The sequence below is a fragment of the Limulus polyphemus genome, unplaced genomic scaffold (genome assembly GCF_000517525.1).
Source record: "Limulus polyphemus unplaced genomic scaffold, Limulus_polyphemus-2.1.2 Scaffold379, whole genome shotgun sequence".
NCBI lineage: Eukaryota > Metazoa > Arthropoda > Merostomata > Xiphosura > Limulidae > Limulus > Limulus polyphemus.
In genome coordinates, this window is record NW_013665989.1 from 520,366 (window position 1) to 538,970 (window position 18,605).

Below are 18,605 nucleotides of genomic sequence, written 5' to 3' on the forward strand. Positions count from 1 at the left end.
CGCTCACATCCTTTTAATTATGTTTGAAATTATGAACATTGCTCAACATCATGAAAATTAAACCTTATTTTCAATAAGCAATCCTGAAAAATATTTGGGGGTGCTTACCTTTTTTCCAGGTGTATATATAATGTCACATGAAATTTGTATGTTAATGATACTGTGCTTAAAGAAAAACATATCTGTTAATTATTTTTATTATTTGGTATAGTATTTTTTGTAAACATACCTGTTAATTATTTTTATTTTTTGGTATAGTATTTTTTTGTAAACATATCTGTTAATTATTTTTATCATTTGTTGTAGTATTCTTTTGTAAACTTACCTGTTAATTATTTTTATTATTTGGTATAGTATCTTTGTAAACATACCTGTTAATTATTTTTATTTTTTTGGTATAGTATTTTTTTGTAAACATATCTGTTAATTATTTTTATTTTTTGGTATAGTATTTTTTGTAAACATATCTGTTAATTATTTTTATCATTTGGTGTAGTATTCTTTTGTAAACTTACCTGTTAATTATTTTTATTATTTGGTATATTATCTTTGTAAACATACCTGTTAATTATTTTTATCATTTGGTATAGTATTCTTTTGTAAACATAACTGTTAATTAATCTTATTATTTCGTATAGTATTTTTGGTAAATACATCTGTTAATTATTTTCGTATCTTGAAAACTAATAGACCGATTGGTTGTTTGTAATTAAGCACAAAGCTACAAAATGGGCTATCTGTGCTCTGCCCACCACGGGTATCAAAACCCGGATTCTAGCGTTGTAAGTCCACAGACATACTGCTGTGCCACTGGGGGGGGGGCTAATAGACCGATGTACACAAAAATTTTACACAAGATAGGAAGTCAGTGTGAGACAGTCCTCCCCAACTTTGGTGCGGATTCTGGATCACTTTGAAGCATTTTTTTTATAAGGAGGGGATATGTCATTTTTTCTAAATTTGGGTTACCAACTCTGTGAAGTTGGATCGGATTTGTACCAAATTTCATGAGCACATTAAGGTCGAGACTCTTCATCACACTACAAAACATGATCCGGATCGTTGATCACTCTGGATCTGAGAATGAAATTCCTAGTTTTCGAAGGTGAAATTTGACGTGATCCAATGTAAACGCATGAAATCTCGAAAAGGAGCGGCAGTGTGATGGTAAAGCAATCTCTCTGATTGCTCTCGTGAAAAGTCTTAATTTATTTTAGGGCAAGTCTACGTAACAGGCTATCTCCCCTGTGTCCACCGCGGGGATCGAACCTTTCAATTTAGCCTTATACACGCTGAAATGTTTACTGTTGAGCCACTAAAGGTGGGCTAAATGTTTGAGCGTCATAACCTAAAGACATTTTTTGCTGTATCTAATTATAACGAGAAGTTATAAATTCAATACTTGATAAAGAATAAGTAAAGTTTTCCTTTCGCCGTGACACCCTTCTTTAAGAATTGTATACTGGTGTGATATTAAAATATACAGCCAATACCAATTAAAAAACACATGATATAACTTCTAATGAGACATCACACTAGAACTTATATAGAAACAAAGGTATTTTCAGATGGTGGTCCTTTCTTCATAAAAACATTAGATCATGTTCAGAACATACTATAATCACCAGGAATTTTTCAGTGCAAATAACTATGGTTTGATGCCAATTAATAGAAGGGTGTTCTTATTAATATCCAGTGCCAATGCTAAGACTGTATAATATCCAACATTAATGCTATTATTCATTTTTGATATCCACGAACGGCTATTCCATTTTGTCCACAAGTAAATATTTGTGTATGTGTGTGTGTGGCAAGGGGAGGGGGCATTGCATCACTATAAGGCTGATAATCTGCTGTATAAAGACGAAAAGCCGCCCGTCTCTTACGCCGATGTCTCGGTCGTTGTGGTACTGATCGACACGCAACTTACACGAAACGGCGACATATTTTGCCACGACGAGTAAGTATGTCTTTTTACAATTCTTCCAGCCTTATATATATATATATATATATATATAACGCGCTACTTTGGGCATATAATTAGATTTGTAGAGTAATAGAACTGAATCGGGTATACGTGCGTCCCACGCTTGGTATTGTTGGCGTACAAAAATCGTAATAATTGGCTGAAATTCCCCATTACGTTTGCTTGATTGTTAAGGGGACACATTGACTCAAGATCACCAAATTTCGTCCAATTGAAACTCTCAGCTACAACTCTTATAATAACCCGTATCTTCTACCAGCAGCATATTCCAATTTTGAAAATGACGAAATTAAAGCGCGCTTTTTTTGGTCAGCAGGCTAACAAAGCCCAAACCAGATAGTCCAAAGAGAAAACCTCGAAACTCATAATAAAATTCACTGCATTTACCATCACAATTAATAATTTGCAGGGTCATACAGTTTTCAAGTAGGTATATGTCTTTGAAAACAGTTTTTTTTTCCGTATTTTTCAGTCTATAAGGATTTATGAAGATGAACATTTGAACATAACTTAAATATATACTGAAGTTAAAATGCTAATCAAGCAATACTTTATACCAAATATACATAAAAAATGTTGTTTTCGTGAAATACTAGAAATAGGATAGTCATTCTCCATACATATATGGTTACTAGATTATAATTAATTTTTTAAAACATGTTCATAAAACATTTATTTAGATATAATTTTGAGAAGAAAAATTAATCATCATTTCCAGTCATATGATAGGCATTCTGACATTCTTTATTAGTCTAATACGGGGTTTCGATAAGAAGTGTGTACAATAGTGCTTTGCTAGAAATGCTATTTAGAGTTGTTTATGATACTGTAATTCTCTGGCATAAAACTACTATTTAGTAGTAACGTATTTACGATACTACAACTCAACACAGGCACGTTGGAACGTACAAACATTGGGAGGAGAGGGGTGGAAGGCAGTCGAAAATGAATAAAAATTATTTGACAATAAAACAAAACGCTTTAAAACATTATTTAACAGTTTCGCACAGTTTTAGTCGTAGGAGCCGTATAATGCGACAGTTAATCTCACTATTCGTTGGTACAGAGTAGTCCAAGAGTTGACGGTGGGTGCTGTTGACTAGCTGACTTCTCTCTAGTCTATCGCTTCTAAATTAGGGACGAATAGCATAGATAGCCCTCGAGTAACTTTACGCGAGAATCAACAAACAAACAAGTAAATTTTTGAACGATTACTCTGTGGACACATGGACTTGGAGTAATTCGATCTATACATTGGGGTTACTCATTCCAATAATTTACTTGTTTTCACAATTTTTCCTTTTTGAAAACATTATATAAAATAATCGGGCAATGATGTTTCTAGCAACAGGAAGTGACTGATTCTTAGGTAATTAATTTTAGATTTTGAAATATGTTTAATTACATTCTTTGTATAAAGTCTTAAAAGTTGTAATTTATGTTTATATATTCTACATTTTGTAAAAGTTTGTTCTCTCCGAGGCTGTACTTGAAAAGAAACATGCAGATCTTAAAAATTCCATTAAGTTGATGAAAAAATAAAGACTTATCTCATCAGTTGTTTTTTGGATACGCAGTTTTTTTAGTAGCATTTCCATCTATTTCTTTATTTATCTTGTATAATTGTTCTTGTTCTGAATTATTTAACAAAAGACAAGTTTAAAGGTATATAATTCTACTTTTTGCATTAAAAGTGCAATAATCAAAAACATATTGGCGCTTTTTTCTCTTTTAAGCTATTTTAATGCTTTTAAAAATCCCTGAATTTCATTCATGCTTGTCTTATTTTTTCATCAGCGCTGACGGTAACTACGAAGTTAGGTACAAGTCCAACGTGCTCATTTACTCAACAGGCATTGTGATGTGGGTGCCGCCAGCCATTTACCAAAGCTCCTGTACTATTGACGTCACCTACTTTCCTTTTGATCAACAGAAATGTGTCATGAAGTTTGGGTCGTGGACTTTCAACGGCGATCAAGTGTCCTTAAAATTGTATGATGACAATAACTGGGTTGATCTATCCGATTACTGGAAGAGTGGAACCTGGGACATTGTGGAGGTTCCAGCCTTTCTCAACGTATACAATAATTCTAAGGAAGGAAAGCCAACGGAAACTGATATTTCCTTCTACATCACAATTAGGCGGAAAACACTGTTCTATACAGTCAACCTCATTTTACCAACTGTTCTAATTTCGTTTCTTTGTATCCTTGTTTTTTATCTTCCGGCCGAAGCAGGAGAAAAGGTTACTCTAGGGATTTCCATTCTCTTATCTCTTGTAGTGTTCTTATTGTTGGTGTCAAAGATCCTGCCTCCAACGTCTCTGGTTCTTCCGCTTATTGCAAAGTACCTACTCTTCACATTCCTCATGAATACGGGGTCAATCCTGGTTACAGTAATTATTATTAACTGGAACTTTCGCGGGCCAAGGACCCATAGAATGCCTAATTGGATTCGCATAGCATTCTTAAAATACTTTCCAATCCTCTTGTTCATGAAAAGGCCCAGGAAGACGAGGCTGGAATGGATGATGGAGATGCCAGGATATGGTATTCATCAACACTACCATGGGTCGCCCAAGACCAAGCCCTATAACTTTAAAAACAAAACAGATTTTGTGGAACTTTCTGACATCCATCATCCTAACTGCACCGTAACTAGAAAGCCTTCTTTAGAGATGGAGATTCAGCGAAGGGACAGCGAATCAACAGATACACTGTTTCTAACTCCAGAAGCTTATCGGGCCACAGAAGCCATTGAGTTTATTGCAGAACATTTACGAAGCGAAGATGAATACATTCAGGTGGGCTAATACTGTTCTTCTTAATTCACTTACAATTTTAAAACTTATTTATAACCACACACACACACACACACACACGTGAATCTATAACATTCTTTATTTACTAAAGTTACCTTACACCTATCTACTTTTTTTCACAAATGAATACTTGATTAACAAATTAAAATGCGTGGGATATTTGTATCTAAAATAGATTTTATAACAAGTGATTATTCCCACACACAAGGAAAATGCAACAACAAAATAAAGATTTTACTCTTCTTTTATTAAAGCTGATATGTACTTTGTTAGTAGACGCTTCTAATATTGTTTTCTTCCTTATATGTTGCCCGGCATGGCCAGGTGGTTAGGACGCTCGACTCGCAATCTGCGGGTCGCGGGTTCGCATCCCCCTCCCACCAAACATGCTCGCCCTTTCAGCCGTGGGGGCGTTATAATGTGACGGTCAATTCCACTATTCGTTTGTAAAAAGAGTAGCCCAAGAGTTGATGGAGGGTGGTGATGGCTAGTTGCCTTCCCTCTAGTCTTACACTGCTAAATTAGGGACGGCTAGCGCAGATAGCCCTCGTGTAGCTTTGCGCAAAATTCAAAACAAACAAACAAACCTTATATGTTATGAAAAATGCACTATTTAAAAGCTTTGACTTAAGGTTTTTAAAGAATCGTTTTATTATGTATTTAATTACTTGGATGTTTTATGTTTCAAATAGAAGGGAATATGTATTTTTGAATGTAGTTTTTAATGCTGATTTCATAAATATAAATTAAAATTTTGAGAAAGGAAAAGAAATATTTTTTTATATTTTGCTTACGAGACAAAAGAATTACTTTTAGCATTACTTATATGTATTTAAAAGTATTGCAAAACATCAAGATAATACAAAGTATCTAGTGACAACGTAACAAATTCATTTTCGTCATTTTCATGCCTACGACGCCAAACGAACTCGCAGAGATACGAGTCAATCATGTTACGATTGGTTCCACAATGTCGTTTGTTACGTCTCTTAACCACATTCCAAGTTCGTTCAATTTGCTGCAGATTTCAGAAATAAAAGTTAAAATTTGGTGAATTGATTTTTAAAGTGGAAGCAATGGGAAAATATTTTCATTTTTTAAGATTTTTTTAATGAAATATATTTGTTATTTGTTTGTTTGTTTCAAATTAACCACAAAGCAACACAATGGTCTATCTGTGCTCTGCCCACCACGAGTATCGAAACCAGGATTCTAGCGTTGTAAGTCCGCAGACATACTATATTTTTTAGTTAAATAAACATGTAATTATTTACAAATTAGTTTGTTTGTTTGTTTTTGAATTTCGCGCAAAGCTGCACGAGGGCTATCTGCGCTAGCCGTCCCTAATTTAGCAGTGTAAGACTAGAGGGAAGGCAACTAGTCATCACCACCCACCGCCAACTCTTGGACTACTCTTTTACCAACGAATAGTGGGATTGACCGTCACATTATAATGCCCCCACGGCTGAAAGGGCGAGCATGTTTGGTGTGACGGGGATTCGAACCCGCGACCCTCAGATTGCGAGTCGAGTGCCCTAACCACCTGGCCATACGGGGCCATTTACAGATTAGTCTAACTTGATCTAACCTCACGTAAACTGACCTAACCTAGCAAAATAAAATATATATATAAAAATATTTATTTTTATTTCTCCAAATTGTAATTTATACTTCTGAAATCAGCATTAAAAACTACATTCAAAAATATATATTATTTTCTATTTGAAAGTGGTGCATGTAACAGAAAAGATCCAATTACTTACAGCATTTCATTAAACAATGTAAGTGAAATACATTTAGAAAGTATTAAGCAAAGACTTATAAGGGATAAAATGTTTCATAACAATACTTAATATACGAGTCAGTAGTAAAAAAATTTGGTCTAAAATTTTGAAATTAGCTATGGAATTTTATAACCACGCACTTACTCATCCTTGGTGATGCTTTTCACTAATTAGTGGGTTGCTAAAGGGTTGTACTTGCTAATCGCCTGGATAATGTAGCAGTGAACAAGCCAGTAATACTCAGTGATATTCGAAAATATACCATGTCTATCTTTTCGTTTAGCTTTAAAAGGTGAACAACGGTAAATCACGTAAGGTTTCAAAAAATTCAGAATTTTTCTGCAGAAGGTGTTGCTAGAGAACTGTTTCAGTCTAATACTATGTTTGCACCCGGTATCAGTCATATATAAGTTTCCTCTCTATTTTTGCTCATGGTATGACTCGTGACTGTAGGTGTGGTAAGCACTGCACTATTGGAGAGTTGATCGTATTGGTTCAAGTATATATACATGCAGTAGCAAGTTCTTCCCGTTTAAAGCAGATTTTCTTCTGACTTCCTTAAGAATCTTCAAAACCTTTCAAGACTTCTAGACTAGTGTCATTCATTGTCCTGTGAATATAAATAAAGAGATATCGATTTTTCAGTTTACCTTACAGTGTGTTAAGCATTTCTTCTTCAATTCAGTAAGTTTACAAAATCAGTTTATTTCCGTGATACATTTCTTGCTACTCATCTAATTTGCAGTTACTATTCTTATTTGAATGTTACCAGTGTGCCTGAGAATACCACAGTGTAAGTTAGTATAGGTAGAATTGTGGTGCCAGGGCATCAGAACTTGTTTTTTGCTGCTTCTTGTGTAATTTTACAGATCATAAGTTTTACTTCAATAGAACCTGTAAATGTCATTTTTCAGACCATGAAATTATGGGCAAGAGAAGGAATTTGAAGTTTAGGATAGACTGTGATATGAGAGTAACAGTGTCTAAGAGAAGTCCTCTTCTGGATGCTTGCTTTATCTTGCTGCTTCAAGGGATCATGCCTACTATCTCCACAGCTGCGAAATCAGGAAGGAAAACTGCAGCCTAGTACTTCCAGAGCTGCTGGCCAACTTATAGCCTGAGTATATACCTTTACTCACAGAAGGCATGGTAACTTGAGGGCTGATAGTCCTGAGACCAAATAGGAAGGTCTTTATGGGACAACAAGACTGTTTCTGTTAAAGACAGCCAAATCTTATTCTCCCTGTTCATTGTCACCCATGGCCAACCAAAAAAGCTGGAAGAGGCAAAGGTGGGTGAAGTCTGCCAATTGGAGCTGTCTTACTGGAAAGAGAAACAACAGAAATTGATAGTTTGATGAGGAACATGTGGAGCAGACAACAGGCTCTTTGGAATAATAGGTATGATTCTGGAACTATTATTGACCATGGATAACAACTGGAACCACAGACATATTTTTGTATGAAGTTTGTCAGGAACATGGATTGAACATTCCTTTGAATTTAGAGCGACCTCAGCACAAACAAAATATTTTGTCCTTGATATCATAACTGTTTCAGATACAACCAGAGATATCTTGTTTCTTAGTTACAGATATTTATTGTTGAGGCAAGGTGAAGCAGACATCTCTTCCAAAACTAAAGAAACTGGACTAATTACTTAAACACTTCAAATAAATCATTGTTTGATGTGGCTGGACTCAGAGACAAGTGGTGAATGAGGAGCAGCTCCGTGACTAGATTACAGCCATATCTGATTTATAACAACGCTACCATTTAGTGGAGAACTAAGCTATCCACTAGGCTGAGTTCAAGGCTCAAAAGAGAGGTCCCTTGGAAAACTTTGGAACTTATGCAGATGATTTGCATCAGTTACATGGGAAGGAATATTCCGCCATGGTGGCTTCCAATCATGAGGAAGTTCTCATGAATAAGTTCATGGAATGATTGCCAAGTAAAGCAGTGAAACAACACTTAGGTATCAGACATCTACATTCTAGCAAGGGCAGTATTAGTGGCGACGAGGTTTGAAGTGACAGCATCAAAGAAAAAAGGTCACAGAAGAAGAAGCATATAGAAACAGCTGTCACGACTGTACCCTGGCTAGATTTCCCTCCAGAGATGCCTGGATCGTTAAAAGCATATGTTACCCAAAACAATATCCACTTGCAAGGGACTTCAATACAGCTACACCAAATAACAGTGAGTGGGCAAGGCTTCCCATGATGTATTGTTTTGGTTGTAGGCTGGTAGGCCATATCTTGTCTTAGAATAAGACTTGTGAAACATGAAGTTTTGCACAGTTTTTCAGCAGATGCTGGAAAGTTGAAGACCAGCTATGGATACTGTTGCTCCATCTCCAGAAAACTGAAGAACTCAGGTGGTAGGGTAAAGAGTTAGCTTGTGTTCAAAGGTTATTGGTCAATCTAGCTCTGACCAATTTATCTAGACTTCATTCTGACAAACGACAATTGACTAAATACCAGTGGAGAAGCATGTCTCATGACTAAATCCTGGTGCTTTCACCCACAGTGTGAATGTGGTTATCTCCAATTTTGGCTTAGATGTTGGGGTCTTGGGGATGGACCTAAGAGTAATTGCCAGACAATTTTGAATCAAACATATTGAATGAAACACCAGATTGGTCCCAAGAATAATGGACTACATAAATGCACTTGGAGGAGTGATTCACATTGTCTGAATGCACAAGTGGTATTTCATGATGTATTACAGACTTGGTTTAGAACATTTGCGACATCTATTGCGGTAATGGAACAGATGCAAAAACACTGTCTCTTTTTCAGCTGGCTTCACTTGTTTGAACTGTCATCTATCTGAGCAGTACCATAGTTCTGGTGCTGATATGTAATTACAGACATTCAGCTGAAATGGTCATTTGCCTAATAATTGGGTGGATGTAGCTGAGACTAGCTGTACTGATAAAGTTGATTCTGTTGTACCACTATGAGAGTAAATGCACTGTTGTAAGAATATCTGAGATTATTGGTTGACAAATAAGCAAGCAATTTGGATTCGACACAATTGAGAACATAAATATACAAAATTGGAAATACTCAGTCATATTATATGAAATAAAAAAGCCTTAACGGACTTGGAGTGGTCAATGATTGTTCCCAACTTATGACTAAATGATAGATCCATAGTTTCCCAGGCTCTTGTAATAATACAAATGATTTATGGCCAGTTTCTGCAAAATTTCTCCAACATCGTCTGCTCTGGCTAAACCTAAAATGCACTGTGAATTGAAGACTGTAATCATGTAATTTTATGCTTAGTACAGTATTCAATGTTAACATACTTGAGACAAGGTTGTTCATTCCTACTGAATAGTAATGCCAGTCGTAGTAGATTTAAAGCACTATTACTGCAAGTGAAGAGTAGAATAGGACAAGTAATTGGCAATACAAATATACAATGAAAGTACCTAAATGAAGATACTACATGACAAAAAGAAATGTTTGCATTTGTAGTATTTGTCAGAAATAACTAACACTACTAGTATAGTAGAAAGTACACCATTTATAAGAACTAAATCTCACTGATATGGCTTATTAGTAGAAATGGTTTATGAAATTCCTGAAATGATTATTGCATATCAGACCACAACATTGCAAGACGGTGACATTAACCTTCAATATGGATATGCATATGATTTTTCTTGCCAGAAAGTGAGAGTTAGACCATTCATTGAATGCTCTGTTGCTGGGCGTTGTGCAGAAGTGAAATCCACTGAATCAGTAGATATAGCTAAATATACAGTATATAATGTCTCTACTGGTAGATTGATTCCATGAATGATGTTTTAGGAGCTCTTGAAAGTGCAATTAAAGGATTGGGATTTATTTGTGTGGTAAAGTTAAGCATGACTGTTGCAGATAGATGACTATAGCTGGGAAGTACATAACCTGTGTCACTTCTGTCAGTAGTTACGAGCGCAGGAAGATTTGCTGTATCATTGTTATGAAATTCTGAAATATGGTTTTCAATTTTGATGCAGCTACAGGTCTCAAGAGCTCTTAGGCAGGATATACTTCAGACTTTGCATAATGCAAGAGACAGCATGGTGTTTCTCACACATGTGCTAACATGCAAAAATAGTTTTCTGTCTGCATTTGCATCAAGACAGTGAGCAAGAATGTAAAGACCATATTGTTTGAGATCTGTCCTGAAGAAAAGCTGGCCAAGATAAAGGTAAACTCCGACAGAAAGTTGTTTATTCTTGATTGTTGAGAATAGCCCTTGATATAGCTGGGCTCTTTCTCCTGTAGACTGAATGACATAGTCAGTATGTGCTGGCAATTATTGATTACTTTATTGTTGGTTGATTTGTTAGTACAATCCATCACTAATGTGTTGGTTGTGTAAGGGGCAGCATGATTTTCAACACCTGGAGAAATCCACACGGACAAAGGAGAGAATTTCAACATCCAACTATTTGCTAAATTGTGTAAGGTTTTGAGCATGGTGAAGACGTGCACTTCACCAACCAATCTAAACATTTAGCAGAATGGATATTACAAACCATCAAGCAGACGTTTATGAAGTTTTTATTCCACGAAACTGACTGAGACGAGCATCTGCTGTATCTCATTATGACCTATCGTGCAATCAAGTAAGCATAATTTGACCGGTTCTTCAACAAACATACTTACGCTTGGTTGTGAAGTGAAATATTACTCCATATGGATGTGATGTATGGTCTGACCCCAGTGCAGATATACCAAGTGTCTATAGGAATAGGAAGAATGGTTGATGTCCGTGTTACTTGACACACACAGGAATTTCCTCATAGCAGCTTGGTAAGACTACCATACAGCAGTGTAGATGTTATGACAAGGTACTGAAAGAGTGAAAGTTTAGCAGTAGTAACTGGTTATAGCTTTAGGCATGCCTGTGGAATAAAAGCAACTCGGCTCTGGCTAGTTTGGTCTCATCATTATAGGACTGATGGACAGGAATTGTGATAGTTCTGATAAACACCAAAATGCTGATATCTAATTCCAGATCATCGGATTAGAAAGTTCATTGATCTTTAAATTAACAACCAAACGAAAGTGGATTTTTTTTCAAGCTTTCAAATTGTGTTTCATAGTAGAATTTATAACAGACAATGTGTGATAGATGCTTAATTGTGGTGCAGGTAAGATGGTTGATGGAAAGATTGATAAAAACAAAGGGTATTGTTAATCCTACTCTCCAGGTTATCAAGTGGAGTTTCACTGTAAGATGTTTATTGGACATCATACAATAGGTTATTGAATATAATGATATTAGTACAGCTGATTTTAGTGAAAATAATGCCTAGATTATTGCTACGAATTCAAAAAATTTGTAAGTTGAAAGGGAAGTGTGTCTGATTTTCTGAGCTATCAAGTGGTGTACAGGTGTAGAGTTATGTCCCACGCTGTTTACACTATATCAGGTGATAGCCACTTTATTAAACTATAATCAGTATAGTTTAGATTATTTAAAATAATGCCTAGAACATTTACAGTAGGTTTGACTGGAGATGTTTACTAGGACTTATAATACATCCAGGTGCTGAAAGGACTTTGCAATCTTTGCTTTCCTAGTATCCAGGTGTAATTTTCTAATGACCTTTGGTGAAATGTTTGTGTAAAAAAAACACACACATAAGATTGTTTGTGTGTATGAAAGTGCAAAATACAAGTATGTGAGATATGTATCCGAAATCCACTGGTACAGTGAGGGAATAAATACTTTTCGTCAGCACAAGAAATATATTACTTGGTGTTATTTACATTGGTAGAGTCCTTGTTTCGCTCAATTTCAGCACTATTTATTTTATTGTGATGTTTATTGTAATGAGTGAATAAACCTCCAGATGGTGGTTCAGTATAGTGATAGGTGGGCTGCTGGTGTTTTATAGCCACATATGATGATAAATGTACTTTACCATTAAATATTCTACATAGCCTATATCGATCTGTGTGTGTATTGACAGCGAAACAAATATTAATTGAGGTTGGATTATTTTTAGCTGAAAACTCTTATTTTGGCTAAATTCTGCCTGTGATTATTTACTTCGTGAGAAAACCTAGTTTATTGGTTCATAGATAATGATATGCTAACGGGTTTCGAGATCTAGCTGGCAGAAACAGTGATTTAGCTTGCTATAGGTTTGTGAACGACTCATTGGTTATCTGTCCAATACTATAAGTATATACGATAATATGTATAAATGCTACTGTACATGTTTAGTTACATGTGTGACATTGCACAAGACGTCTATGAAATTGCTCATGAGTATTGTCAAATATATAGTAAACACAATTATCAGACAACAAAGAAATAAAGAACAGGGAATTCGGTCCAAGTGTTCAGATAATTGTGTATATGATATATGACTTTGGTCACATTACAAGAAGATGGAATATGGTAAATATTTTTATACCTCTCTACTTATGATGTTAAAAATCAGGTTTAGCCACCCGTGACTGGAACAATAAAGGTAACCTATTTGTATAGCTTTGGGCTTAACAATAAACAAATACTAGTAAGAGAGTATTTTCGGTTTTGTAAACTGAAAAATTTGCAAACTAGAGAGAGAGATTACATGAATGGAAAATACATAGTTTCTCAGTCTGTTCAGTAATGTTTGTTTGTTTGTTATAAAGCACAAAGCTACACAATCTGTGCTCTGCCCACAACGGACATCGCAACCCAGTTTCTAACGTTGTAAGTCCGCAGACATACCGCTGTGACACTGGGGGATGTTCAGTAATGTTAATATTATACCACGAAAAAACTTGGTTTGTCGAATGTTTTTATTTGGTTTATATATATCATATTCAATTGTGAAGACAAAAATATTTCATAAGTATGACTTTTTGCCAAACATTTCTTCAGTACAAGTTGTAGTTAATCTTTGAACTATGATTATATAGCCTGAGATAATAAGTAACATCTAGATGATGATTCATAATTGCATTGAGTTACACTTTGCTTGTATTGGAATAAAGTTCTATGTAATTAAGATGTTTGTGTTAGTGGATTTTCCTGGTCAGAATCTAGAGGGTGGTGCTTGTACAGTGGCTTATCTGATATCATTTACTTGTGTAGGAACTGTAGTTGCAATTTGAATTTCTACCTTTTCCATTGTAATTGTTCTCTGTGTCTATAACTATCAGCCAGTGGAAGAAGAGTCACGCGCACGTGACTGATGTCTATATTAGTTGATAAGCAATGACTCAGTGGAAGCATGACTGTATACTGGTCAGTACACATGCACATGTGCTTGGAAGACATTTGAGCAGAGAAATAGCTTTCGGTCTTTGATTCTAAAATCTGTATTATGAGCAATTGTACTTGAAACTGGGCCATTACAATTTTCAAATCAATACTTCTAGCTGAACTTTTGTCCAATCAAAATTTGGGTTGACCAAGCTTTTTTAATTTTGGACATTTTCTATAGCTGATCACATTTTTTATCTTTCTCACTGTCTTATGTCTTCAACTAGTGGCTATAGGTGAGTTACTGGTGTGACCTAACCGTACTTTCACAAAGAAAGACTACGTTTTGTTCAGTAATACCAAGGAGAATTCAGAAGCACCAAAAGCTCTGGGAGGCATCTCTTGGACTGGTTACAGCTGACACCGAAACCATGGAGAATAATATTCTAGTGACAGAGTCCCCTCACGTGTTGGCTCTATATGAAGCTGCTGATTGCTTCAATGTGAAATTTCGGGAACCAGCAGATCTTTCCATGGCTAATACCCCATTGTCAAATCACTCACGACCGGATCCAGACAAGAAAAAACATGTATTCCTCCTACCCACCAGAGTCAGCATACTCAAGCCAGTCCAAACCACTGAAAAATCAGAAAAACATAAGAAGCGCTACCACGTGATCATGTTGACCATTGGACGTTGCAGGAAAATTCACAACAGTAGAAATATGTACACGCAGATTTGGTTGGAATACTATATATAGCAAACCCAAAGGAGATTTTCCCAGAATTAAACTTTGAGAAGATGCCCAAGAAACAATGGAAGATTACCACCATCATAGCTATATAAGTGTCACAAAAATACATACGTTGTGCTTGCCACCATTTTAAATTTGTGGTAATGCAAAAATAGTAACTTTAATAAAACAAGTTGCATATGAAAATTTGGTAATTTTAGTTATGTTTTTTTCTCCTTCCATATTTTCTTCTTGTTTGTTTGTTTTAGAGCAAAGCCACATTGGGCAGTTTGCTGTGTCCACCAAGGGGAAGCAAACCCTGGGCCATTGTAAGCCCGTAAACTTACTGCTTTCCCATAAGGAGATTCTAGCTTTTCCAGTTAAATTAATTTCTCTGTTGTTTGTGAATTCATGTAAATTTATTTTGCTACAGTAATAAATGGAAGCTTAAGAAATATTTAGCATAACACAAAATATTTATTGCAAATGTTCAAAGTTGAAGAACGAATAAATGAATAAACAAGAAGGTAAATCTCACAATTTCATACGTTTAGACAGTACAACATTTCAGAAAACAATTGATGTTCTATGAAATGGATCCAACACATCTATCTGACACATCAGAAATGCAGAAGCTTTTTTGAAAAAAAGATTGGGAACCCTTTTATTCATTAAAGATATAGTAAGTGTGATTAAGGAACTCGTAACGTTACATAGTTTATATTAAGACAGATGCGTCATGTAACACTTGTTGGTTATAGTACAAACTTCGTCAATTACAAGGTATTACTTATTAAGAAAACCTTTTACATCTCCATAGTGGGCCTGGCATTGCCAGGTGGTTAGGGCGCTCGACTCGCAATCTGAGGGTGGTGGGTTCGAATCCCCCTCCCACTAAATATGCTCGATCTTTCAGCCATAGGGGCGTTATAATGTGACGGTCAATTCCACTATTCGTTGGTAAAGGAGTAGCCCAAGAGTTGGCGGTGGGGGGTGATGACTAGCAGCCTTACCCTATATCTTACACTGTTAATTTAGGGACAGATAGGACAGAAAGCCCTCTTGTAGCTTTTCGCGAACTTCATAAAAACCAATTAATAACAATATCGAGTGATAAGCAGCAATAATTCACTAACTGTATCTCGTGACTCTCTCTCTTAATGAAGCTTCTGGCAGGGTATTTATTCAAGAGAGTACATCTCATGTGATTATAAATTTACATAATCTTCTTTTACATTAATAGTATCCGTACATCATCGCTAGGGAAGCTGGTTCAGCTGCATAATACTTGCATATTTACTCAAAATACAAATGGTTAGCTAGAAGGTGAGTTAGCGTTTTAATGCAACTAAATTTTCATAGATAAACTAAATAATACAAGGAAATGATAAATGAACGATAAACACAAACATAACCATAAAAAATAGAAGTTGCTATCTCACAGTGAGTTGTTGTATTTCACATAGGTTCATATGAGAATGTGATTGATATATAAGGTAGTAACAGGTCAAATATTTATCTTGGTTAGGATAAATTTAGCTTAAAAGTCTGAATAAAAGCTGAATTCTGCTGCTGATTAATTATTTTGTAATACCTGTAAAAGGTATTGAGTTTCACTGCTCATAGTTGGAGATGCATTTCAGCTCTGTAACTATCGATATGTATGTAGTTCACGGGAACAACTCAAATTGAGTTGGAACATAATTCCAGGGGTAGTCTGTCCACAGCTACTAGTATATGTGATGATTAGTACTGTGGAAATATATGTATATGACAAAATATGTATATTAGTGATTATATATATATGTATAGGACATTTAACAAAATCATTTGTGATTGTTGAATAAAACAAATATATCATTCACTGAAGACACAACTGGTAAATGTTAAGATCTGTAATTATGAAATTAACTATGGTTATTGGCCAGAGCAACATTATATGAAAATACAGTGTGCTTGCTATTTTCATTAATGTGAAAGAGAGTGTATTTCAATCTTAATACTGAAATGTTTAACGGGTAGTGATTTTTCCTGGGAAAACTTAGATTAACAGTTAGACTCATGCAAGATTAGCAAGAAAACAGTTTTACCTTTTGTTTTACAAGCAATAGTTTAGAACATTACAAATGGTACAAATAGAATTGTGAGTAGATGAAATTCCTTGCGTGAAATAATTATCATGTTAAAGTTAAACTTAATGTACCCAATCTCTATTTACTTTGAGTTAATGTCTTTCAATCATGGATATTGAAATATTCCTAAAGAAGACAGTTTTCTGAATATTTCATAACATTCTAGAGCAGTTATAATGCATACAAATACAGACAACATAGTCTGAAGTACAAAGTAACACCTATTTGGTATTATTTTCTGCTTACTAGTCTCAGTTGTATCTGAAAGGAGTCCAAAAATGGAAAGGGGATGTTAGTGTTAATGAATTTCAATGGTCAGAAAATCAAGGTTAGCACCTGTATGATGTTCTGCCTACTTTTGGTTACTTGTGTAGGTAATGGTGTTTGAATTTTTGCCTCGCTGTTTCCTTCCTGCTCGATATTGGCTCTATTTTGTATAACATTGATACAGTATTGCAAGGAATGTGGCTGTGTTCCAGGAAAACTTTGAACTGTTGTCATACTAATAATGACTGCCGAGCGTACAGTTATATTGTGACCCAATAAAGATTGAGTGGACCAAGACATTCACAGGTGTAACGGATACTTTGTCTACAGGTCAGATATGCATGGATACAAATAAGCCTGTAGAAATGTCACTTGATGATGAAAATAATCAGGTCGTTACAACTTTATACTTAGCCTATACTTTGGCCAAGTTTTCTGACTAATTGCAGACAATTTGGTCTTGTATTTGTTCAATCCTGACTCTTTCTATTTAAGTCTTATAAACTGACCCAACCACATTAAATGTTATTGGGCTGACGGCCAAAATGATTTTAATAGTGAAGGTACACAACAGATGATTTAATGCATTTTAATTACTTTAAGTTTTATTTTTATGATGTCTTGGTTTATTGCATTATATAGTTTTGTAAATTCGTTTTATAGAATTGGTTAATATTTGTTTATTGAATTTCGTGCAAAACAACTCGATGGTTATTTGTGTAGCCACACATAATTTTGAATAGATAAACTAGATGAAGACAGCTAGTAATTGACACTTATTGCTAACTCTTGGGTTTCTGTTATCTGTGGGATTTGACCTTTACTCTTATAGGTCCAACACTGGGTCATCGGTAAGTTTACGGACTTACGCTGCTGAGTTCGATTCTCCGAGGTGGATAGAATGTAAATAGTCCATTGTGTAACTCTGCGCTTAAAAACAATAAGAACAGTACTCTAATAGTATACCTACGGCCCCAATGTGCAGAAAGGTGATGCACGCCACTGTCAATATGTTATCCACCATCCACTACACTGCACAGCAATTATAAAAAAAACAACACTACATAAATCCATTCTTACAAGCTATTTGCTAGTTCAGTTACGGTTTTTAAAGATTTGGGAATGCTAATGTTATATTCACCTTTTATTTATATTAAGATTGTTAAAGATGTCTCTTAGAGTTGCTTAATTATCGTAAATGCACAACAAAAGAATATTTCACATATTTCAACTGACACATATAAACTCTTCAAATGTTTTATATAGGATCATCAATAGATATAGTATTTGATTTAAGGTTATTTGAGGCCAGTAAAAAAAAAAAGACTCACTAACTGGGCAAAGTTCATAATCATTGCAACATTCCTTTAGATTGTAATCAACTTAACAGAAGTGTTTCAATGTTTACGATTTTTTTCTTATTAATGTATCCTACTATTATCACTATATTTTGATTAAATACTCCAGTGGGAGTAGTGAGTAAACAGGAATACATTAAGACATCAGGATGTATGGAATGTCTGGGTGAGATTGTGTTCAACCTTAAGCTTTGTACACACGGTATATGAGAAATTTTCGCGACATAAATATTAGGTCGTCAAGAAATTAATGTCACTTTTTTTTAGATGAAAAAACCCGAACAACTTACATATCAAAACAAAACATT

General features: G+C 35.1%; 1 protein-coding gene across 3 annotated transcripts in view; it reads left to right on the plus strand.

Moving 5' to 3' along the window:
• LOC106457835 (acetylcholine receptor subunit beta-like 1) overlaps window positions 1-18,605 on the plus strand; it is a 63,856-nt gene that overhangs the window by 35,095 nt on the left and 10,156 nt on the right. For all 3 annotated transcript variants that reach the window (XM_022383879.1, XM_022383877.1, XM_022383878.1), the window contains exon 5: window positions 3,785-4,790. In XM_022383879.1, the coding sequence (XP_022239587.1) occupies window positions 3,785-4,790 (1,006 nt within the window). The remainder of the gene's footprint in view (window positions 1-3,784; window positions 4,791-18,605) is intronic.